Source organism: Diabrotica virgifera, chromosome 8, assembly GCF_917563875.1.
Source record: "Diabrotica virgifera virgifera chromosome 8, PGI_DIABVI_V3a".
In the NCBI taxonomy this organism is placed as follows: domain Eukaryota; kingdom Metazoa; phylum Arthropoda; class Insecta; order Coleoptera; family Chrysomelidae; genus Diabrotica; species Diabrotica virgifera.
In genome coordinates this window covers 198,234,485-198,260,780 of record NC_065450.1, presented here as the reverse complement: position 1 = coordinate 198,260,780, position 26,296 = coordinate 198,234,485, and the positions used below count along the sequence as shown (strand labels likewise).

The 26,296-nt window shown below is 32.0% G+C and overlaps 1 protein-coding gene across 1 annotated transcript; it reads right to left on the bottom strand.

Annotated features, from left to right (window-relative positions):
* Positions 1 to 2,075: 2,075 nt before the first annotated feature.
* Positions 2,076 to 26,277, bottom strand: LOC114329109 (N-alpha-acetyltransferase 30). The gene is made up of 4 exons (XM_050657396.1): positions 25,988 to 26,277; positions 21,753 to 22,160; positions 17,732 to 17,953; positions 2,076 to 11,131 (listed from the first exon to the last, which is right to left on the bottom strand). The coding sequence occupies exons 1-4, from the start codon at positions 26,246 to 26,248 to the stop codon at positions 11,036 to 11,038; spliced, it is 987 nt and encodes a 328-aa protein (XP_050513353.1). The 5' UTR covers positions 26,249 to 26,277; the 3' UTR covers positions 2,076 to 11,035.
* Between the last annotated feature and the right edge of the window lie 19 nt (positions 26,278 to 26,296).

Sequence of the window (26,296 nt, the reverse complement as noted above, 5' to 3'; positions counted from 1 at the left end):
CCAAGGGGCATTGCAGATCTGGCGCAACACTTTTGATTGGAACCGTTGAAGTTTTTGAATGTTGGTATTACTAGCTGTTCCCCATATTTGTGCTGCATATAGCCACACCGGTTTTAAAATACATTTATAAATCATAATTTTGTTCTCCAGGCTAAGATTTGATTTCCTACTCATGTACCAATACATTTTCCTGTAGATTAAGCAGAGTTGAAGACGTTTCTTCCAGATGTGGGTGCCCCAATTAAGTTTACTATCTAAATGAATTCCCAGGTATTTTACGGCGGTATTACTGGTAGTGGAGTGTTATTTATAGAAACCGGAGGCGCGACACCTTTTTTTTTAAAGTAAGTGTTATTTGTGTGGATTTTAAACTGTTGACTTGTACTCGCCACAACTTAAGCCAGCTCTCTAGTTCAGTCAGATGATTTTACAATACCTCGGATGCTTCTGTTGCTATAGGATTTGAAGCCATTATAACTGTGTCATCCGCATATGTAGCAATTGTTGTATTAATGGTGGTTGGAAGATCCGATGTGTATATTAAGTAAAGTGTTGGTCCTAATATGCTTCCTTGTGGAACTCCAGAACATATTGGAAACAGGTTAGTAATTTCCCCTCCTCTTTTGACTTGAAAAAATCTATCTGTCAGATAGGATCTTAATAGTGAACTTATGGGATAAGGAAATATGGATTTAATCTTGGAGATAAGACCTACATGCCAAACTTTGTCGAATGCCTGTGTGAGACATCTAGGAATGCAGCTGTACAGTAATTTTTGTGTTCGAGCGAATTTCTGATAGTTTTTACTACCCTATGAATTTGCTCGATGGTACCATGTTGTTTCCTAAAGCCAAACTGATAATTAGGTAAAACATTGTTGCTGTCTAATGTAGGCTCTAGTCTTCTCAGGAAAAGCCGCTCGAACACTTTAGATATAATAGGCAACAAATAGACAAATTTCTCGAATGCGAATATTCGTTACATCACTATTCATTTTGGTTCTTTTGTCTAATAATTTCGATGTCTTCAATCTTTTATTAGCATAGTATGTACGTGCATTATGAAATGAATGCAATGAAATACGTGCATCAATTTCGCTACTTACGGAATTCTGATTGATTTCTGTACCCAGATATGTGAAGGCATTCACACGTTCAATAGAATAGTTGCCTATTGCCATATTATTTTCATTCTCAGGTGTTCTTTTGATGGTCATATACTTAGTTTCGTTTATTTTAAGCCCTCTTTTTTGTGCTTCAGGATCAATTTCCTTGAACGTTTCCATTAGTCGTGTCTTGCTTCTAGTAATAATGGCGACATCGTCTGCATATGCAGTAATTTGTACTGTTTTGGTATTTATATGACCGGTTACATTAATTTTTCTGATGACTGCTTCAAGAACTTGGTTGATAATGCGTCTCCCTGTCTCACTCCCACGTTGATGTCAAACAGGGGAGACAGTTCTCTATCTACTCTAACTGCGGCTTTTTTAATGACAATAAAAACAAATGATCCTCCTCATTCGTTTCCTAATCGTGATTTCTTATAACACGAGCAACTATCTCTTTCCATCGGCTTCTGTCCTGAGCTTCCCTCATGGATTCAGAAAATGTTTTTCCACTGGCTTTCTGTACTTGATCCGTCCATCGAGTAGGTGAGCGACCTCTACTTCTACGCCCTTCAACGTTTCCCGAAATTATAAGCACCGATAAGTCTCAAGATTATCATCACTTCTTCTTGCAATATGGCCGTAAAATTTTAAGACGGTGGAGAGGCAAATAGAGGAAAGTCGAGTCTGAATATTAAGCTCTTAGAGGATTGAGTGATTTGTTGTGTTCCGTCCATGAGATCCGAAGCATTCTTCTCCAGCACCACATTTCAAAGGCGTCAATCCTTTTTCTGTCTTCCGATTTCATTGTCCATGTTTCGGATCCGTAATTAAATATGGGAAAAATTAAGGCACGTACTAATCTTATTTTGGTGTTCTTCGACAAGGAGCGATCTTTCTAGATTTTCGATAATCGACTCATAGCGATGAAACAAATGATAGAGCAAGGAAAAATAAGATCCAAAAGACATATTCTCCATTTTATTACAACACAGTAGATTGTAATGTCGAAACATTAAAATATATACAAAATTTTTATACATTTATAGACACAGTGTCTAAAAATTACATTCAAATAGAAAATAAATCAAAAAAACATTTATCCAAGCACACGAATATTACTATTGTAACAGATTAATAAATATTTTGCGTCCTTTTCGGTTTTCAGCTCACCGGAATCTTTCTGAACTCGCTTTTCTTTCGAGATTCCAACGAATTCCAATTATTGCCCCATTAAAATACGTTATTAACTATAATTAAGGATGTCGTATGGAGTTGAAATGATGAGAATACGCCTAATTAAGCTAATTAGAACGTAACATTGTGATTTGTCTAGTGAGATATGTCTCATATGAGCATTATACCACATTTCAACTACATTTCGGTTATTTTTGATTTAGATCAACCAAAACATTTAGCAAACACATAGCAAGGTGATGATTGCTCGTACTGAGAGACGAGAGACTGTCTAATACAATCAGTCATTATATCTACTTGTTAAACATTCAAGAGACCTGCTAAAATCTTACTGGTTTGATTAGAGTACAAAACAATCATGAAATATGAATATGTAATAAATGAATACCTGGAATTTATAATTGGCAGGGATAATCAGACTCATGCACTGAAGAGAAGAATCGGTCTTGGGTGGGCAGCATATGGAAAGCTGAGAGAAACTTTTAAAAGTGAGCTGCCAACATGCCTAAAAAGAAAGGTATTTATCAGTGCGTCCTAGAGAGTGCAACGACAACAACGATGTCTCAGGTACTCGACCTTCCTATTTATATCTGTTATAGTTAAAAACAGTGCCAATATGTATGACCATATATGGTGAGGTACTATACGTATATTAAGAATGACGTGTGCTTTCTTTGCAGTATTTCAAATGAGTTCAATACTTGGACTTTGCTACTATCGTAATAAATTATACAAATTGCAATTATAATATTATGACCTTATTTTTATAACAAATAAATTAGGAAAATTCCGTGAGGGTTGTCATGTACCATCACGTCTTGACATACGGCGCAGAAATACGTACCTTAACAAAAGTCTTAGCTAGCAAACTGAAGTCGCACAGAGAAGAATGAAGCGGTCAATGTTAGGAATAAGTCTGCGAGACAGAATAAAAAACTAAGAGACCAGGAGAAGAACCAAGGTGACTGACGTCATTGAAAGGATGGCTAGACTAAAATGGAGATGGACAGGACATATAGCCAGAATGACAATGGGCGATGGACAAAGAGGTTATTTCTTTTTTTTTCCTTACCTTTTACCTTTCTGCAAAACCTTTCTTTTGCTGCTGATTCTGAATTGCCAAAATCAGCGTCGTTTGGTAAATATGAATGGCCTGGAACCAAAAACGTTTGATCTATGACGTGGATTTTAGTCTCATCACACTGAATAAACCTCATTAAGAGCACAAAGTAGCGATCAACAGGTAGCAACAAACGCGGTCAAAGATTGCGAAAGTTCTGCGAACTTTCAAAAGTGAGGCAACAGTGCGTCGGTAATACGACACTGACAGTGACGTTTATACTATCAAAAACAATAATTTTTATACACATCGGCGCGAAATGTTGCCAAGTCAGTGACGTTCGATTTCTTGTTATAAAAAAATCGATTTTTAGTAGTTCCAATGTGACACAAAATCTAGGTACGGGATAAAAGTGTATTTTTTTGTGTTTCTTAATGGCGGTATAGGCTCCTTTTTTCAATATTTTATTTAGTTATAGAGTAATTTCCACATACTAACATATTTCTGAAATTGGGCTCTGTACCGCCATTCTTTATTATATTACGAATATGTGTGCCAAATATCTCGACAAAATATTCAAAATTAGAGCCGCAATCTTGGAACGCGTTTGTTGCTACCTGTTGACCGCTACTGTTTGCTCTTAATGCTAAACACTAATTTATGTTGCGATTTTGACCTCCGGGTATTGCAGTAAATAGTGTCATGCTTTTTAATGTTTGCATTAAGTTTCAAGTGCCTTATGTAGTGTGACCAACTAGTCCGAAAAATCCGGGACATGGCCCGAATTACGAAGTCGTGTCCCGGCTTCCCCGATAAGGTTTCCGGGCCATCCCAATTTTCAACGTTTTGGTAAAATTCTACTTTTAAATTTTGAATAGGTTATTCTTCCAAAACTTACCTACATCAAATTGAATTGATGGGACGAAAAAAAGTCGGCAATTTCTAGAATGTAATAAGTACATCCAAAACGCATGCGTTTTATATCGAGGTATTTTAGTTCTACGAAAACTTAAACTGTTTACTTTTTTCGTTTCTGTATTTTAATTATCGTCTTCTGAAAAGACGATCATTCAAGACAATCAAAAATTAATTTTTAAGCAAATTCAATTGTTCGACAAATATGATAGTAAGAAGTAGGTAATGTCGAAGCGAAGATCGGTTTGATATGTGCATTTTATCAATGAAATTCGATATTTTTAAGATATTCCAGAAGCCGCTACAGCTAAAATGTTTTAACAACCTATTAATCATTCAGAATTACTCGACGAATATTAGTACAGTTAAAATAATTAAGACGATAACCGGACAATAATGATTTAGCGAGTGAAATTTAGTTTTTTTTACTTTAATGACAATAAAAAGCAAGCCCATTAGCAGAACCTCATTAAAAATTATTTTGCACATCATATTTGAAACATTATTTGCTTGAAAAATCTCATTTTTGTTGGCAAAAAAAAATATATTAATTTGTTTCGACTAAATTACAGTTGTGCTTATCTTAAAAAGGATATGTTACTATCAACTTTCACACAGTGTTGCCAAACTGAATTTTGTTATTTTGGGTGTAAATTTTTTCCACGGATCTCCGAGGGTACAATACATACCTAATCAACATAAAAATGTTCTGAAGCTGTTTTCTTGTGGCATGTTTGACAATTATATTTTTGATGGGATTAAGCCACAATTGGTTGTAATGATAATTACATTTTTATATCAAGTTTATATTTACATGGAAATCTAACATCAGTTAATTTTCTAATTTTTCCTTCTGTGAGAACGATTTCCGGATTGGAAGTCGAAACGTCCAAAACTCACAAAATTGTAATTATATGATATTAAATTTCTATATTTAAACAAAATGGCCCGATTTTCTTTGAAAAGTCCCGGATTTCAGATATTCTTTTCAGCCTTGTCCCGAATTCGACTGAATTGGAGTTGGTCACACTACTTATTAGTCATGAAGAAATGAGTCTCTTCCGGCTGTGGTTTTTTTCACACATAAAAATATCCAGAATCTTTTTCAAAATCATGTACTCCAAAATTGTAGCAGTAGTGGTTTCGTTTTTAGTAGGCACCTACATGAGAGTAGGAATGGTAAAATTTTTCGCAAATCTATACTGCAAGCGTAACTTTCTTGATTGTTTTTCGAAATTTCTTCATCACCTTTAATGCCATCTCCAGCTAATTCAGCTTTCATTAGGGTTCATGATCCCTTTTAAGTATCCTCTTATCTTCCTTGCTCAAATCTGAGTTACCTAGCTATTTTACTTTTGTATTTGTGTGTATCTTTCTAAAGAATATAGAAATGCAAGTAAAAATTTTTATTGTATTTAAAATTTAAAAAATGGACTCATTTTTTGAAATATTATGACTTTGATTTCTCACAAAGCAACTTCGATTCTCACAGGGTCAAATGATCAACAATCTTTTTTAAAAGTTTTTCACTTATAGTGAAAAACAAGTAGCAGTGAACTGGAGTTTTTCTTTCCTAAAATTTGTCAACATTTGGACAATTAAAGCATTGTAACACTGCTAGTCGTCATATTGGTTAATATATTAATAAAAACCTTTGAAAGTATGTAAAATCGACATTATAATACTTAATAAATGAAAAGCTTTTCAGTTTATACTATATACACATTTTAATAGGGCAATATAATAGTTTTCAAATAAATATACAATGTCATGCTGCGTTATATTACTAGGATTATTCACATTAACTCGATTATTTATATAAATAAATTAAGAAATAAATAAATAAAAACGATTATTAGACTAAAAAGCACAATTCTTTGCCAATTACAAATTAAAGACTTCGACAGTTATGGTGGCAAATTTGTACAGATACGTTTTATATTTTCAACACTTTTTTATTTGATACCTAAGCTTACTTTAATTGATTTGAATATTATAACTATAACGAAATTGTAACGATTTGATGGATCCATATTTTCGGATTATGGATACTGAAAATTCTTGATCTGTAGTAAATATGTAAATATCCGACAAAAAGGCGAAAAACATAACTTAGTATTGTTCTGAAGCTATTTTTTTGTGGAATCTTACTATTTTTTTTTGTAATTTACTATTTTTGTTGGTAATAAGCCATAATTTTGATTTAAAATTAAGTTTATTTGACGTTTCGATTTCCATTTCGGAAATAATGATCAAAATACAAAACATTTTGTTTTTGTTACTTGGTAAAAAATTCTTCTAATTTAAAATTATCTGACTCGTCCATATATTCAGACATACATTATGCATTTTAAAGTAGGCAGACGACTTTAAAATTGCCAATATGTTTGAGTTGAGTCCATGGGACGAATTTATTGGAAGATAGTTCATTTGATTATATGAAATCAACTGTAACTTAAGAATATCTGTCAGAAAAATCCTACTATGTGATCTGTCTTTAAAAAGACAACCATATGCAATGATGACAGTGAAATTTTCCTGTTAGTGATCCCATAGTAAATAATGAGGAAAAAATCTTACGATACTATCTCGACATCGTAAGTATTTTGTCTTACATTTAGTTTACTCTCAATATTAACATCAAACTCTGATTTTATATGTATGTTATTTTAAAATACAAACGATGTATCCTAGATATGTTATTGACTTACTAATAGTGGTATTTTCTTTCTATCGATTTTCTCTTTTAATATATGATAACCACATCCTACTGCATTCTGCTGAGGAATTTGCGACGCAATTGGTTTCATTTAACTTCCTTCTTTGATTTTTCTCTTTTTATCATCTCTTTCTTTCAGAACTATACTTGAATCTTTCCACTAAACTATATGTTCATTGTCCCATGCGTGTTTACATATTTGAGATCTATCAAATTCTCTATTTTTAATATATTGATGTTTACTTATTCTAACGTTTAAATGGTCTTGATGTTTCACCTAAATAAAAATGTTCGCATTCACAAGGTATTTTATTAAATATAATCCTTTGTTCTTTCTTGTTCATTGTCAGGTTTAGTTTTAGATAAAATCGATCTCAATGTGTTTGTTGTTTTGAATGTTGTTAAAATGTTGAATTTGCTTCCTATCGTTTTTCGTATAATCATTTTATGTGTGGTATTGTTATGTTCGGACGCGGATCTAGAAATTCATAATAGGGGGGGGGCAGACTTACCTCAAATACAGTGATGCCACAGCTACCGATTTTTCGGTAGACATACCAAATACCTGTTAAATCTACCGATGTACCTAATTCTCCTTTTTTTCTACCGAAAAATCAAAATTATTAGAAAAAATTTTTTAGCGGATAGATTTGGCAACAGAGTTTAGTCAATTTTCAAGAATTCTTGAATTGCTTTTACTAGCTTGAGACTAAATATTATATTTTCCAGATTTAGCCATACCACTCACACTTCCTCTAAGGATAAAATACACTATATAATCCCAGATACCTACGGTATCAAAAGGATTGATAGACAATTCACGACTATTAATCTCACTGGTCGTTCTTTACCATAAAGATTAACCTTTCTACCATCAATGGGTAGGTACGCATGGATTATCTAGTAAAATACAAATTTTTATATCTTTATTGTATCGCAAATTTGAAACGTGACTTTTCATGAGATAAGGTTTATACACAGTGTAATGTATTTGCATTTTAAAATATCATTTTTGTTATTCCTTGAATTGAGAAAAATATTTCCGTTGTTTATGGTTCCACCGGTACCCAAACAAATGCGCCTGCGGATTATTTTTCAGAGAAGGGTGTTTTATTAGATTTTAAGGCTTCTATCAATTCTTTGGAAGCGGTTGTCGTATAATTTAGTGTTGTACTGATGGCTTAAAGTTTAGAGTTAACAGAAAAAAAATAATAAATAATAAAAAAATACTTATAGACTAAATACAATAGGGGGTCCATGGACCCGTTGACCCCCCTGTATCGCGCCTGGTTGTTCCTCGTATTATTTCTTGTGAATGTTAAAATTGTAGCTTATTCCCTATAAAAATAGTAAAGATAATTTATATGTAGATAAAAATATCTCATTTTTGAAGCACAAAAGATTATTCATCTGAATGTGAGAATATTTATCTGAATATTACTAGAGATGGGCGAAACGAATGATTTACTTAGTGATTCAGACATTTAAAGAACTTAGTGAAGAAGACTATATAGATATTGATATTCATGAACGAGATACATAAGAAAATCAGTCAACAATTTGGATTAAAGATAATTTGGTTATTAGTTATTGATATTTCAATTGACTGTTTGACTTGACTTATCTAAATTTTCGGACCACACATAATAAACCTATTTTTGAAGCATCACGAGCAATTGTCGAAAGCTGTATTTGTTGATTATTTTTACTAGAGATGGCTCAGATATAACTGAGAGAATCAAATCTTTAAAGAACTGACCGATTTCGTATTTATGTAAACAATATAAATTCATGACCGAAGTGAATAACGCTTTAAGAAAATAAAATTAACAGGTACACGACGCAATAAAATGATTTGATTGGTGAAAGGTTAAGAAGTTTCCGAGTCTCGGTAATTGCCTGACATCTGAGCGCGCATATTATGAACAACAGTGCATATTCGTGTGATGCGAAGTTGCCGCATTCAAATTAATGCCCTTGCTAGCTACATACTCGACATCCGGATCAATGATCAGATGAAACGGATCACCGTTCCTAATCAGTGATCCGATGAATCGGATCACCGATCCGGATCTATACGGTTTAAAACAGTTAAAATTATATAAACATATATATTAACATGTATAATCCTGTATATGATAAAATCTAGATGAAAATAACTCAACTAATAATATATTCTGAAAAAATACAACAATATGAACGAAATATTTGTGAAAGTTTGTAATTTTAGGGCACAATCCGTTTAAATTTGACTCACTTTCTATCAGAACAGATTTGTGTGATGTTTGAACTGAAATTTACACAGATTGATCTCAAAGGTGTTTCTTATCTTGTCTATTCTTAGACACTACAAACTGTGCGACCTATATCCAAAAATGCAAGTTTATTTGATCAAAATATACACCGTGAAAAATTCAAGTCGTGATATAGAGTAATAAAATCACAGCCAAGTCTAAAAACACTATATTTATCAAAGATTTAATTGCAATTTATAATACATGATATTTAGCTATCATAGTTTATGAGTAAATGGGTTTTTTTATTATTCGTCATTAGTGTTTTGTACCTGTTGTAGTTTTGGTTACACTAATACATCAGGAAACGAAGTATTTAAAAATGGAAAAATTACTGGACGTTATTTGCGATACGGGTCGTATTACCCGTATGCACGTCAATTTATGTCAAATTGTATGTCTTAATTGTATGTCAAAAAATGCGCAATAACTACCTCTTAAAACCAACCAAATTTCTTTTGCATATCTCCCGTATCTCAGCAACGAAGCATTTGCGGATATATGTTTATAAAGCAAACGGTCATTATTTTTTCATGCAGAATTATCCCTAAAGTTTGTCGCACTTATTTAGAAACACCCTGTACTGATGAAGAACACGTGGCTTAGATAAATTTTGAACATATTTAACAACAAAATACTTGGATCGCAGAATATATCCTGGTATATTATCTGCTTGGATCTTCCATAAATAATAAACAATAAATAGCTTTTTACTAATTTCACGTCTTAAATTAATTATTTATCAAATACACTATCAATATTATTTAATAAACAACTCGAAATATTCCTGAAACCGTGTCAAATATTTAGTAGCCTTGTTTGTCACTGTCTTGTCATTACATTCTGTTCGACTGAGTGCGTTGTATGATCAGGATAGCGAATGTTCGATTTGAAAAATATCACCACGGACATGGTGTTCATTTTTTTCGAATCCTGAAAAAACTAATAAATATTTTTGAAAAGTTTAAACGCAGAATGAAAGACTACATTATTATCGAGGGCCGAAACTACCTTAGAATAATACAAAGTTTCTTTTGAAAGAGATATATGAAATTCAAAATCACACTAAATTTTCTCTTTTTTTTACCCCTGTAACTTATTAAAATAAACATTATAGAAGTTTTCAGGGAATTCTGACCCTAGGTAATAACATAACCTTTCATTCTGCGTTTAAATTTTTCAAAAATACTTATTAGTTTTCTCAGGATTCGAAAAAAATGAATGCATTTAAATAGCATTGGGGCCGAAATTTTGCGACTATCCCCTTAAAGAGCACGTATTTTCAAGACAGTCGTATCTTGAACGTTCTTCTCTATAATGCGTAGTTTATGTGTAGTTATGCGTAACCACGACGTAGAAAAAATTTCGATACCGACGAGATGGTACCCCTTTTCTATTGACTTTTACCAGATATGCCAGTTAAAAAATAGCGGGCAGTAATTTTTCGATTTTTCAAGTGCTTTTTCAGCTTCGTTACCAGAAGTATATTGCAACAGAATAAAGGTAAAATTATTTGTTAAACGAATAACTCCAATAACCACCATTTTCAAACTTCCACATACATTTCTCGATCGAATAAACCAAATAACCGAAGAAACATTTCGAAAATAAAAAAAAACATCAACAGCAATAAAATTTCTTAAGAACCAACCACTTTGCTAACCTCTAACGAAACCGTACCTATCGAACTCGTATGACGGTCCTAGAACAAAAACGAAATCGTAAGTATCAGATCCCGAGACTCATCTCAGCCAAAGTTTGAGCCTCAAAGCGTCAACGCCGTTCAAATAGTACCTGAAGAGTCGTTTGTCTCGGACGAAACCGAGTTTTTCGTACAGCTGAAACAAAAAAAAAAAAGTATCGATAACTTCATATTTTAAGAATAATTTACAAATTCGTCGATGATTACTTGTTATACACGTAGTTTCAAAAATTATGCATCACCTAAAATTAAGCTCATTTTTGTAGTTGATTTATTCGTGAACAGATTAACGGATTCCGCTATTTTTTTATTATTTTAGATTTCCTTTGGTATTTACACAGTTGGGCAAAGGTTTACTCAATCTTATTTTTTGAACTTCTACCGGATGGAAGAAAAGATGTTTTTTTGATGTTAAGTTTGAGACACACTTAGCTTCCATTCGTCGTGGTAGTCAGACGTGCGTAGGAAAGAAGCTTGTTTTTTAAAACCGGTGTCTATAAATTAGATATTTAAATAAATATTTTGTGAACTTTAAGAGTAAATTAATTACACCAAATAAAAAAGCGAAATCGGAATAAAAATATTAAAAAGTTATGAGTGCAGTTAGCGGGGGCGACGCCCCCGATAAAAATGTTTTAGAAACCCAAATGGATACAGAACATGCAACATCTTCAAAGGAGGAGCTGTTAGGATTTAAAAATCTTGTTCCAGTTACACAGATAAGTACCACAAAGGACCTTTTTACGCATATTTAGAAAATAATTCACCCGATTTTAAAGGCAGATTAAACGCGTTAAGGATAGGTGACATTATTATCACAAATTTTAAAGAAATTGATGAAAAAATTGTAAGCATTGACGCAGTAGGAAGAAATAAAATACGTATAAAATTTAAAGATTATAAATCGGCTAACTATATCATATCTAAAAAAAATGAAGCAATATTTATAAAAAAATAATCTAGACATATACATTCCTAAGTTTCTTTTAGTTAGACAGGGCGTAATAAAAGATATTTCCACAGAATTTTCAGTAGAGTATGTTAAAAACAGAATAAAAATGTACGATTTACACTGTAAGTTTGAAGTCCTTCAAGTCACAAGATTAAATCGAAGGCAAGTAGATGAAAACGGTACTCAATACATTCCAACAAAAACATGCGTGGTTAGTTTTAAGTCACAAGTGCTACCAAAATATATAACAATCAACAAGGTACTAAAGGAAGTCGAACCATACAAACAAAAGGTGCTGTTATGCTTTAATTGTCTTCGATTTGGACATACAGGTGGGCAGTGTAAGAGCAAGGCTAGGTGCGATAAATGTCAAGAATCCCACAACTCAAAAGAATGTAAAAAGACCGATCTCACTCCAAAATGTTTTAAATGTTCGGGGGATCATTTTACTAAAAATTTAAGCGCGTGTCAAGAATTTCAGCGTCAAAAACTTATTAAAGACGCTATGTCTTTCAATAATATTAGTTATCAAGACGCAAACAAACAGTTCCCCAGAAACTCCTATGCAAAAGTAACATCCATAAATACGGAACAAACTACAAACCTCTCCTGCCTCAAAACTTTCCCTCCATTAAATCCCAATAATTATACACCCACCCAATTCCCATCAAATCCAATTAACAAAATGTCAACTAATAATATATTCTACAATAATAATTCAAATAGTACAAATTCTCGAACATTCAAAAGACAGAGACCAAATAGTCCAGATCCAACATTAATTTTGCATAATGAAATTAGATCTTCCCCTAGATCTCAATTACCTACGGGAGGAATATTAGACAGCATTAACTATAAGGGAAATATTAATAATAATCCAGTTGCATCTCCTTCAGACTTGAGCATGATAAATTCAATATTAGAATTAGTTATAGAAATTGTCACAAAAGTTTTAGTAACAAAAAATATAAATATAAATAAGGAAGAACTCGAAAACTTAGTCAAATTAACTATAAATGGAAACACTTCATCACATTCTCAGACCTCAACCATGCAATAAATATTCTTCAATGGAACTGCCGTTCGGCAGTTTCTAATAAAAATAACTTAGAATATCTACTAGATAGGGGCAACTACTCCGTTGCACTTCTATCGGAAACATGGTTTAAAGCAGAAAAATACTATAATTTTAAAGGCTTCAACAATATTCGCTGTGACCGGGACGACGGGTACGGCGGCTCTGCCATTTTATTAAAATCAGACTTAATATACCAAGAAGTCTCAATTCCAACTACAATCAGTTTTGAGCATACTTGTATCTCGGTAAATTTTCCATATATACATAAAAAAATTTACTTCGTTTCAGTATACCTTAAACCGAGAACTAGAATATCATTACAACAGTGGATTAACTTTTTGGAACAAATTCCAAAACCATTCATAATTGGGGGCGACTTTAAGGCACATAGTTTGGCATGGAACGATGGATATGACGATATCTATGGCAAGATTCTTTTGGAAGCTATCGAACAATGCAACCTATTAATTATAAACGACGGATCACCTACATTAGCAAACAATAAGAAGTCAGCTGTAGACTTGACCCTCTGTACACAGGATCTGACACAACTAATTACGTGGTGTACTTTAGAAGAACCTTATGGCTCTAATCACTTACCAATACACATACAATTTGGAAGGAATATCCCACCTGCGCAAATTAAACAGACAAAACATAATATATGGAGACTCAAGGCTGCTAATTGGGATGTATACACCGCTACCCTTAAAGCAACAGAACCAAAATCATCACTAATGGGCATTATCGACAATATTAACAAAGCTGCCGACAAAGCAATTCCGTTACGAAAATCAAACGCACAAAATAGAAATCATTGCTCAAAGGACTGGTGGAACGAAACCTGTAACATAGCTGCTAAAGCAAGAAAACAAGCTTTCTTAACCTACACACAGGCTCCAAATCTTAATAATCTAACAGAATATAAAAGACTTGATGCAGTAGCTAAAAAAACTTTTAAAGAAACTAAGAAAAAAAGTTGGATAAATTACTGCCAAAATCTAAATCAAAATACACCAATTAAAGAAGTGTGGAACAAAGTAAACCGATATAAAAACCGAAAACAAGCGAATAAACCCCTAATGGACCCCAAAGAAGACTGGATAAGCGAATTCCACACAAAAATCTCACCTCCATGGGTCGAAAACAACATTACTCAACAAATAGCTACTGTAAATAGGAACACTTCTTTCCTACAATCGTTATTTCAATTATGGGAACTCGATCATTGCATTAAATCAACAAATAATAAATCTCCCGGGGCGGATAACATTTCATACAATATGTTGCATAAAATGCCCTTAGACCATAAGAAAGCCCTGTTGGAATTGTTCAATTCGATTTGGATAAATAGGATTCCTTTTCCACCGATGTGGAAAGAATACATCATAGTACCTATCAAAAAACCTGGAAAACAGAATGGAAATGCAGATTCATATAGACCCATAGCTTTATCATCGTGTATATTTAAAACCATGGAAAGAATGATAAAGAACAGGCTTGAATATTGGCTAGAAAATGAAAAAATATTACCTGACTCACAATATGCTTTTAGAAAGGGAAGATCTTCCTTGGAACCCCTAACGATACTAGTAAATGACATCTATCTAGGATTCACACACAAATACAGCACTTTGGCCACATTTTTGGATATAACTTCAGCATATGATAATGTTCAAATAAATATACTAGAAGAGAAGCTCATCAATATTGGTCTACCAACCTCCTTTGCCAACTTCATAAAATCAGCTTACTCTAATCGATCAGTTTCCTTAAAGATAAATCAAGAAATTTCGGAATCAAGAATATGTAGATCTGGATTACCACAAGGTAGTATCCTGAGCCCAATCCTCTACAGCCTGTACACAATGGATATAGAAAATGTTATATCACAAAAGTCTAAAATTATTCAATACGCTGATGATGTTGTTATTTACACCAGTAGCAAATCAGAGGACAAATGTATAGAAAATATCAACACTGAATTTATAAAAATCCAAAAATACCTAGACAACATGGGACTTTCCATATCAGAGTCCAAAACCAATATATGTATTTTCTCTAGAAACAGAAACAACTATCAAAGACAATTAACAATAGGAAAATATAAACTCTGTATTAGTAACTGTAAAATATCTTGGTCTGCATCTAGATAGAAAACTATTATGGAAGGACTGTATCCACCAAATTATCAAAAAAACAAGTAATTCTATAAATATCCTAAGGGCGTTTTGTAGAGCAAAGTGGGGAGCAGACCCAAACACGGCTTTACTATTCTACAAAACAATGGTACGATCAATAATGGATTATGGAAGTCAACTCTATGGAACAGCAGCAGATACACATCTAAATAAAATCGAGATACAACAAAATAAATGCTTAAGAGTTTGCCTGGGATATCTTAAGTCAACGCCCATAAACATTATACAAGCTGAAGCCGTGGAACTTCCTCTTAAACTAAGAAGACAACTATTGAGCAGAAAATTCATAATAAAAACCATTTCAAAAAAAACTTCTTACCTCAATAGTGTACAGTCACTAACAGTTCAAGTTTTGACCCATAGATACTGGCACTTCAAGAAAACCCCCCTCATAGTAGAAACTTTCTCAGAAATAGCTGACATTACAGATATACTCTATTCCAACCAACTCCCTCCAGTTTTAATTTACTCACCTGAACAAATTTTTTCACGTGAAATTAGAACCTACTATTTTGAAAGTGAAGAAGTAGCAAGTATCAATCAAACAAAGTTCAACGAAACAAAAAACAAATACTGGCCAAACTATGATTCTATATTCACTGATGGATCAAAGTCAAAAGAATATACCAGTTGTGCCTTTTACCATTTTGAGGAAAATACTGACAAAAAATTTATTTTACCAAAGGAAGCTTCCATATACACTGCAGAACTAACAGCAATAGTGCAAGCTATGAAATACGTACTCGGCTCTAACCACGACAAATTTATAATATGTACGGACAGCAAAAGTGCAGTAGATAAACTTAAAAATGTTAAAATAAATAGATCAGTTAATCATATTGAAGCAAAAATCCTGTATTTACATAATGAGATACACATCAAGAATAAAGTCGTCATATATCTATGGGTAAAGGGACACGCAGGCATAACAGGTAATGAAATGGTGGATGCCTTAGCAAAAACAGCTCCAACATCAGGAGAAGAACTAAATCTTAAACTACCCCCGTCCGATTTATTCTTAAATCAAAGGAACAAAATAAATGAGATGTGGCAAAACCTATACAGTGCATCAACAACCGGAACAAACTTTTGTAAACACCAGCCAAGGATCCCCAGAAAACCATGGTTTCACAAAATACCAAACAGAAACTTTGTCGCCACAATAAATCGAATACGTGCAAACCATGCACTAACACCTTATTATAAGCACAAAATAAAAATTACAGACGATCCACTGTGTAGTTGTGGTAAAATGGGTACATTGGTACATGTTTTACTTGAATGTCCAATAAATATTGTAAACATTAATAATCTATATAAAAACTTAATTCACTACAAGATAAACCTTCCAATAGACCTAAACTGTATTATTTTTTCAGGAAATAATAATATACTTTATGTACTTCATCAACACATCATAAACTGTAAACTAAAATTGTAAAATTACTAACCAATTTTGTAAGCAATTCTGCAAAACAAACTAAATGTAAAGCATTAAAGAAAAAAAAGGTGAATACAAAAAAAAAATAAAAAAAAATAATAAAAAAAATAAACCAATTAAAAAAAAATAAACCAATTAAAAAAAAACAAAAAAAACAAAAAGAAAAAAGAAAACAAAAAAATAAAAACATACACACAAAGAGGGCTAAAACCTCCGCGGCGTTGAACCGGGTTGATGCTCTAGCGCGGAAGAAAAAAAAATTAAACACCTTACACTTTACTAATGCTACATATGACTAACAAAACAAATGAATACATCATGCTCAAGTTTGATACTATGAAACAATTTACACAAACTATTTATACAATCTAACATAGTCTGGCTAATTGGTTCTCACCAAAGCCATAAATTCCATAGAAAAAAAAAAAAAAAGTTTGAGACATCCTGTAGGGAGGACAAGGTATAAGTGTGGGTATACACATCGAAATCATATTGTAGTCTTATGTTTTGTGAACATTATGTACTTCAGTTCTGTGTGAACTGTCATTATTTTTGAAGTTATACTTCTTTAGGCGCGATTGAGAGTAAAATTTCATAATACTGCGCGCATGCGCACACAGACAGTAAGGTATAAACGTTATACGGGATACGATTGGGTGTTAAAATCATCTGTCAATATTGTTCAATATGGAGATTTTGGATAAACAAATTAATGTTGTGTATATTAGTTTTAAACGTCCGTTTAAACGAATGAATCAAAAAACAGAATGTTAAGCAAACCTGAGGCTATAGTTATGTTTTAATGTCAGTAGTTTATAAATGATAGAATATTCCACAGGGTGATGCGAACTTTGAGAAAAAAAAAACACAGTTTGATTGGTACACCCGGTATACCATGAAAATTTACCTGTTTAGCAACAAATACGGTATTTTTAAAGAATCAGGCTATAACAAATTTAAAAAATCACTTATATCGGCCAACAGGTTTAGGAAATACGAGACATAAAAAATGAACTAATTTTTAAGTGGGCGGATTTCTATGCACGTGTTTATATTTCACTCACCTGAAGAGCAGGTTTGTTGGTAACCTCCGTCTCTAACACGACCTCGTCAGCATCGCCTAGAAGCATTTCATTAATGGCCTTTTGTACAAGATTAGAGCCGATTCTGAGCTTGCGGTACTTCTGGTCGACAGCTAACATGGCGATATAGCCTCTTTTGATGACCTTACGGTGTATATCTAATTTACAAACTATTGCTCCTACACATTCATCCTCACACATTGCCTAAAAATGTTATTTTTTTTTACTGCAAAAACAGTATTTGTGGTGTGGAAGATATACAGTATGTCCCTGTAAGTTGTATCCATATGGAAAACTTTTTTATTATTAATTTTACGAAAAAAAGTTATTCTTTATAAAAAGTTTTGCATAGTCCAAAACCCAAGATTCAACCATCAGATATCAAATTTTATGAATGTTATACGAGGTATGTCAAAAAGTTTGAATTTTACTCACAAGAGTAAAGTAGCTTTATTTTTCACAATATTGTAAATTGCTATTATGAAAAGTTGTTTGAAATTAAAAACTATATTCTAGTATGCAATTACATCCTTCTAATTGAATTTTTTTTTTGAAAAATTATGGATAACAACATTATTTTCGGTTATTTCAATTTAGATAACTCTTTTATTATTAATTTTACGAAAAAAAGGGATTCTTAATAAAAAGTTCTGCATGGTCTAAAACCTAAAATACAACCATCTTATGTCAAATTTTATCAATTTTATACGAGGTATGTCAAAAATATGAATTTCGCTCAAGAGTGAAATACGTTTATTTTTCACAATATCAAAAATTGTTATCATGAAAAGTTATTTAGAATTAAAAACTATGTTTCAGTATGTAATTACATCCTTCTAATTAAAATATTCTGAACTATAAAGGTACTTTGCTTTTGATCTAAATTTATCTTTTTTGACATACCTCGTATAAAATTGATAAAATTTGATATAAGATGATTGTATTTTAGGTTCTAGACCATCCAGAATTTTTATTAAGAATCACTTTTTTTCGTAAAATTAATAATAAAAGAGTTATCAGAATTGAAATAACTGAAAATAATGTTAGTTATCCATAATTTTTCAAATTTTTTTTTCAATTAGAAGGATGTAATTGCATATTAGAATATAGTTTTTAATTCGAAACAACTTTTCATAATAGCAATTTTCAATAATGTGAAAAATAAAGCTACTTTACTCTTGAGTGAAATTCAAACTTTTTGACATACCTCGTATAACAATCATAAAATTTGATATCTGATGGTTGAATCTTGGGTTTTGGACCATGCTGAACTTTTTATAAAGAATAATTTTTTTCCTAAAATTAATAATAAACACGTTTTCCATATGGATACAACTTACAGGGACATACTGTATGGGAAAATATCAAACTATGTCGGCCAGTGTAACAATTTACTCAATATATTTTGACAACTTACAGCATCTAATTCTACCTTATTCATCAACATCCGTACAAATCTTATTCCCTGGAACATTAAAAAGTAGGTAAAACCTACTTAATTGAAAACAAATGTGGTGTTTGTTTTTCTAGGACATTTAAAAATTAAATGACTATGTGTTGCTCTTATTTTTGGATGCTGATAATCCTGATACAGGGGTCATGTGCTAGCTCATTTGAAAGGTTATTTAATACTCCATTTAATAATATAAACCTTATCATAATTATTTATACATGACGGCAAAAAAAATATTTTTTGAATTAAATTAATTGACGTAAAAAGAAGTACCTATTTATGTAATATATTTAATCAAAAATACATTTTTCTGCTGTCAAAAAATAGAAAAAAAAAATGTTTATTTTACAAATAAACATTGCTTTTCGTTACAATTAAATGTTCAAATTAGCAAGAGGCAGGTGGATGGCAGCTTTAATATCGAATTTAAGCAAAAAACAATATTTATTTGTCAAATAAACATTTTTTTCGGTTTTCTGACAGAAGTAAAATGTATTTTGAATTTAATCAATTACATTCTTGTATTTGTCTCAATTATTAATTTAATTAAATTTATGGTAATGTTTATATTACTGAATAGATAATTAAATAACCTTTCAAATGAGCTATCACACAACCCCTACTCTCATCTAAAAAAATCATCTATTACGTCATCACGCCCAGATGGATGACGTTACTAGTATGATATACAGTGAGGACATTTGTTTGCATAAATTCATTATCTCGAGAATGGGCAAATTTGAAGAGAAATCCTCAGAGAGGTCGATTTTTATTTTTAAATTAGGACTTTTTGGCATATATATATATATAATACTAGTGACGTCATCCAATGTATGTAATTTCTTTAATTCAAAACACATTTTACTGCTGTCAGAAAACAAGAAAAAAATGTTAATTTGGAAAATAAACATTGCTTTTCGCTTAAATTAAATGTTCAAACTGCTAAGAGGCAGGTGGGTGGCAGCTTTAATATTGAATTTAAGCGAAAAACAATATTTATTTATCAAATAAACACTTTTTCCTGTTTTCGGACAACAGTAAAATGTATTTTGAATTAAATAAATTACATACATTCTTCTTTTTGTGTGAATTAATATAATTCAAAAATTATTTTTTTGGTCACCCTGTATAAATAATTATGGTATTGTTTATTTTGCTGAATAGAGAATTGAATTACCTTTCAAATGAGCTATCACACAACCCCTACTCTCATTTAAAAAAATCATCGATTACGTCATCACACCCAGATGGATGATGTCATTAGTATTATATATATGCCAAAAAGTCCTACTTTAAAATAAAAATCGACCTGTCTGAGGATTTCTCTTCAAATTTGCCCATTCTCGAGATAATGAATTTATGCAAACTCAAACATCCTCACTGCCAAAAAATCATAATTTAAAAATAAAAATCAACCTGTTTCGAGAGTTCTCTCCAAAATCGGCCATTCTCGAGAAAATGAATTTATTCCAACCTAAATGTCCTCACTGTATAGTGTATAGTATTCGTTATTCATAGTTCAACAAATATACTCTGAGGAAATCTTTCAAGAAGCAGGTAAGGATGTTAAATCTAAAATTCGAATTAACAGAGAATGTTTCAATAACATCAGATACAACGATGATGAGGTATTCCCTGACAGTTATGAAGCCCTCCACGAGTTAATGAATAGGATCACTAGGTTAAAGAATAGGTCACTGGTGACCCCACGTTGTGTTTCTAGGGTTAAACAGGATAATAACATTACAAAAGCCTTTATTACATAGATATGTATAATGGATTCCAAACCCTTTTTTAGTGCGTCATTAATGTTGACGTCATATAGGATTTTAAGACTGTCACAAATCATTACATGACATTTTAGTTAAGTCTGACAGTTGTCAGAATATTTATATTTGTATCAACATCAATATTTATATAAATATTTGTCAGAATATTAATATTTAAAATATTTTAATGTAAAAATGTGTAAGTGTGTTTTGTGTTTTATTGGCACTGGTTTTCACAACCAACTGGCCAGTCAATTTCATAATGATTTTTTAGACTATAACTTATCACTAACTCAGGTGAGTAATGTGTAGTGTGTGTGTTGAGTAAGTGTCTTATTACTTTGCAAAGTCGACGTCATTGTCTTTGCAAAGAGACGCTAATGTAAAAATAAATAAATATAAAATCAAATTTCACTACACAATGTCAGAATATACCAATGACATTGACAATGACTAGAAATTACGATTGTTATTTTACCATATGATCGATTATTTTTGTGTCAAATTATCTTTACTCGCCTCATTGATTGGTTATCTATTTAGAGTTTATTGTAAGCGCCAACCAATTATACATCTATAAGTATAAATCCGTTTTAATATGCAAATACCCGTCAAGGAATACATAATTTTCTAAGTTCTATGTATAACAATCACAGAGGTATGTTTCTTCTGTCACTTCCAACTGCAATAAGTTAGAGAGAATTCGATAATCTGTGACGCACTGAAAAAAGGGTTTGGGACGATCTATGACACAAATAATCAAGTTTCAGAATGTACTTACCAGGAAACAAAGTTTTGGCCAGTTGTGAATGAAATATCTATATGTGTAAATGGAATAAGGTTCAGACAGATCCTTTTGGATAATCTTCATTATCATTGGCATCTGCAATTCAGATTCATATTGTATAAAATCTATTTTTGGCTTAACAGCTAGTGCATTATCAGTTTCGATTGAGGATACACTTTCATCTTTACTCTCTAAACTAATGTTTTTCAAACTATCTATATCACTGATATCCACTTCACTTGAACCTGGTTGAGCGTCCTTTAGAGCTTCTAATAGCAGTTCAGGGGGAGGTTTATCACAAGAAATGTTTTCATTTGAGTCTAGACTTGTTTTAGAGCCATTTTTACTATCTATACTATTTACATCTTCATTTAGAATGTCATCCGATTTGCTTTGGTTTACCTGCGAACAAAAATATTGTATGTAAGTCAAAAAAGGCTGATAAAATCAGCAAATAAGTACAAAGTTTTCCAGAAATAAAGAAATTACACCCATAAACACAAAAAAATATATAAAAGAACACCCAAAACACATAGAAAATAAGCTAAAAGAAATAGAAGAGATCTACAGAAATAAAAGAAATAAAAACCTGTATCAAGGTGCCAGAAATGAGAAAAGGAGATATCAGCAAAAACCCATATTTGTTAAAAACAAAGCGGGGAATGAGAATAATATAAGTGGTGAAACAGAATTAGTATAGAGATGGAAAGAGTATTTTGACAAATTACTAAATGGCAAGAATAAGTCAAACCAAAGAGAATCCATGGAAGCAGAGGTAGGAAACGAACATTTAGAAGACATAGAAGATAATTCATCCAGCAAAGAACATATCAAGGAAATCATTAAAAATCTGAAAAACAACAAATGCCCTGGAAGTGATACACAACAGCAGAGATGATGGAATATGGTGGAAAATTGCTAAATTAATGATTGGATATACAAGATCATAAAGGACATATGGCTAAAAGAACGAATACCAGAGGACTGGAAGGAAGCAATTATTTGCCCATCACACGAAACAGAATGCAGTAATAATTACAGCATTACTAAATGCCTTATATAAAATCCTATCAAAATCCATAAAACATAAACTTGAAAAAAAAGTTGAAAATATAATAGGCGAATATCAGTGTGGATTTAGACGAGGGAGAAACACAACGGACCAAGTATTCGTAATCAGAGAATTACAAGCAGAAAGCTATGAACACAACCTGCCAACGATTGCGCTATTCTTCAACTTTCAGCAAGCATACGATAGAATAAAGAGAAAGAAATTAAAAGAGACGCTTGAGAAATTTGGAGTTAGCAGAAAGTTACGTAACATGATACATCTTACTTAATAGAATACAGAAACAGAGCCAAAATAAACAATCAATCATCTGACAAATTTATAGTAAACGAATTATTAAGGCAGGGCAATCCTTTGTCATCACTACTCTTTAAATTATGCCTAGAAAATATAATGCGAGAAGCGAAAATCAATAGAGAAGGACTCCTATATCAAAAAAGACACCAATTTTGGCATTTGCGGATGATGTAGTGTTGCTGGCAAGAGGAAAAAGAGCTACAGGAGATGGTACAGACAGGAACAGTAAAAGCAGCGAAGAAAATGGGACTCTATATAAATGCAACTAAAACAAAATGTATGGAGTGGACCAGGGCCGCCAGTAAATGGTAAATGCGGGACCCCGGTAAAAAGTGAAGGGCGGGCCCCCAGCAAAAAGTGAAGAGCGAAAAAAATTGTTTAATTTTTATAGAAATAAAATTATTAATAATAATAAACATTTCAAATATAAATTTGATTAAATTTTGATTATATTTATAATAGTGAAAATATTTATAATACAGGTGCTTTTCGAATTGTCTAATTGGCAAAAATGTCTCTAATTTTCGAAAAATCGCATGATTTTGCCAAATCATTCTCAATTCACAAACTTGATAGACAGCTACCCGATCCTGTTTCATTGTAGCTACCATTACCTCATAGCATTTTTTATGCGAAAAAGAAAACTAAAGGATCTTTCTGCTTCTGCGATTGTCACTGGTAATGTGCAAAATATTCTAACACAATAACAATTCAAATTTGAGATGTTTAATTTTATTAAGCAAATCTATTGGAGAAAATTGAGATTCACCAATATTATCCTTGTACATATCTCGCTCTCAAATGAAAAATTTCATCTATCAATTCTTCACTGATATCTTCTTTATAAAACTAGCACAATACATAATCAATTTTTTTCTTAATATTGTCGTCATCTTTATCTCGGAATATCCATAAAATATTAAATAGCGAATGAATTTTATTTTCCGCATTAAATCTTCTGGTTAAATTGTTTATTATATGACAATATTAAAGAATATTTCCCAGCGAAATATTGCATCAGACTCAAAATTTTTAGTCGCATCACTACTAACTAGGCTCAGGCAAATTATCAAAAAATCTCATAGGCTTTTTGAGCCAATTTTCTTTATTTGATGTAAATTCTGGATTTATTCCATAATTGCTGGTAACTAATTTAGATTCTTCAATATAGATTCTTCTGCTTTTTTGTAAATATTCTAGAAACCCTGTATTGCTATTAAAATTTTAAACAAAATCGACTAAAGCTCATAATATTAAATATAGCCGAGTGTTATTTAATTAAACACAATATGGACATAAAGTAAAGAGCAAAAAAACGGGAAAAAATATGTCTTTGATCTGGTCGACGCCGGGCCCCTTACATCGCCGGGCCCCGGTAAAATGTACCAGCTGTACCGCCCCCTCGGCGGCCCTGGAGTGGACAGATGGTCAATTCAGGAATGGACAAAAGTTTAAAGTAGAAGTAGAAGAAGGAACATTACACGAATTCGAAATGGTAGAAAGATTTACATACCTATGACCAATAATATCATGTAAACCTAACATTAAAGAAGAAATACAAGCTAGAATAATGGCAGGCAATAGAAGTGTAATGTTGAAAACAAGTTTTTATCAAGAAAAGCACAAATACAGTTCTTCTCCTCTTATTCTTCTTTTTGTGTAGACATGACTGTCTGGAGTTTGTAACTAAATTATTGTAATTGTATAAATAATGTACCTTTAGAGGCACCTAATAATAATTAAAGATTTGGTACACAGTAAAATCTCCGTTAACCGAAACCTTTTTAACCAAAACAGCTGACAGTTTCAATAATTTCGTCAATAAAAAGTATATTTTTATCACAAAACGGAAACAGTTCCATGTTAATGTGTCAACATCATCAACATTGTTTTCATACAATGCAAGGAACACAATTAAATATACAACACATTACGAAAGCACCTCATAGTATTTTTTAATACCGACTTTGACCAAGAATACTATGATAATAATTTGATACAAATACAATACACAATGTTATTTTTAACCAAATACAAAAAACAATGTTATTTTTAACCGAAATTCTTGTTATCCGAAACGGCCTCCCCCCAATTATTTCGGTTAACAGAGGTTTTACTGTAATTTTTTTCTTGTCCATTGATCAGCATTTTTTTCATCACTGTAGTGTAGCATTAGAGTGGTGCCTCACTGTCTCAAGAGTACAGTTTAGTGAGGCATCGTATTGATGCCACCTGGGGGGCTGAATGGTAATATTACATTAGAGTGGTACATTTGCAGTTTTCTGATAGTACTTTTATCTTGTTTTAGTACCTATATCGAAAGATTTACTACAAATTTTTCACAGTCTGTGTGAATTCACATTACTGGTTCATTAGTAATTGGACCCCATGAGCTGTAGTCTTATGAATCCCTTAATATCACAATCCCCTTGCTGTTTCCATTCAAAAACAGAAGCCTTGTGGTCGTATGGGGCTCATCAAGGATTACTGGTATTTTTTTAGGCAGAAAAACCAAAAAAAAGTCTGTATAACCAGAAGATATTCAAAAAAACTGTTTAGTGTTTAAAATACATACAAAATCTAATATGAACATTATCAACAAAAATCAAATTGCAAAAACATAAGTTAAGATAATTGAAAGAGTGATGTTCAAGCAATGGTACAAAATCAAGATTATAGAAGTATTTGGCTTGAAGTATTTATAAATAGACTTCATTTAAGAAATGTCAAAACTGAATGAAAGTGCATCCATGAATGAATGGATATAAAATTTTGTATCACCCAGTAAAAAGACAGCTAATAAAAGAAAATAACACTCTCAACCATTAAAAACTGAGTAAATAAACCACAAATAAGCACTCACCTTCTCATTGACAATGCAGTTCTCATCTGTTTCATGAATATGTACACCATCTAGTATATGATGAGTATTCCTTTTTTTCTTGGCATTTTTCTTTGTTCCAGAAGAATTATTCACATTGACTATTCCATTTACAAGCCCGTTCTTTAGTTCTAGTGGTTTCTCGTTTAAAATGCACTTGTTTGATACGTCTTTAACCTTATCATCACCTAAAGTTGAAGGACACTTATCAACTTTGCTATTTATTGGGTGAGTCTTATTCATTTTCTAAATCGAGGAGATTTCACCTTAAAATCATTACAATGTCGATTT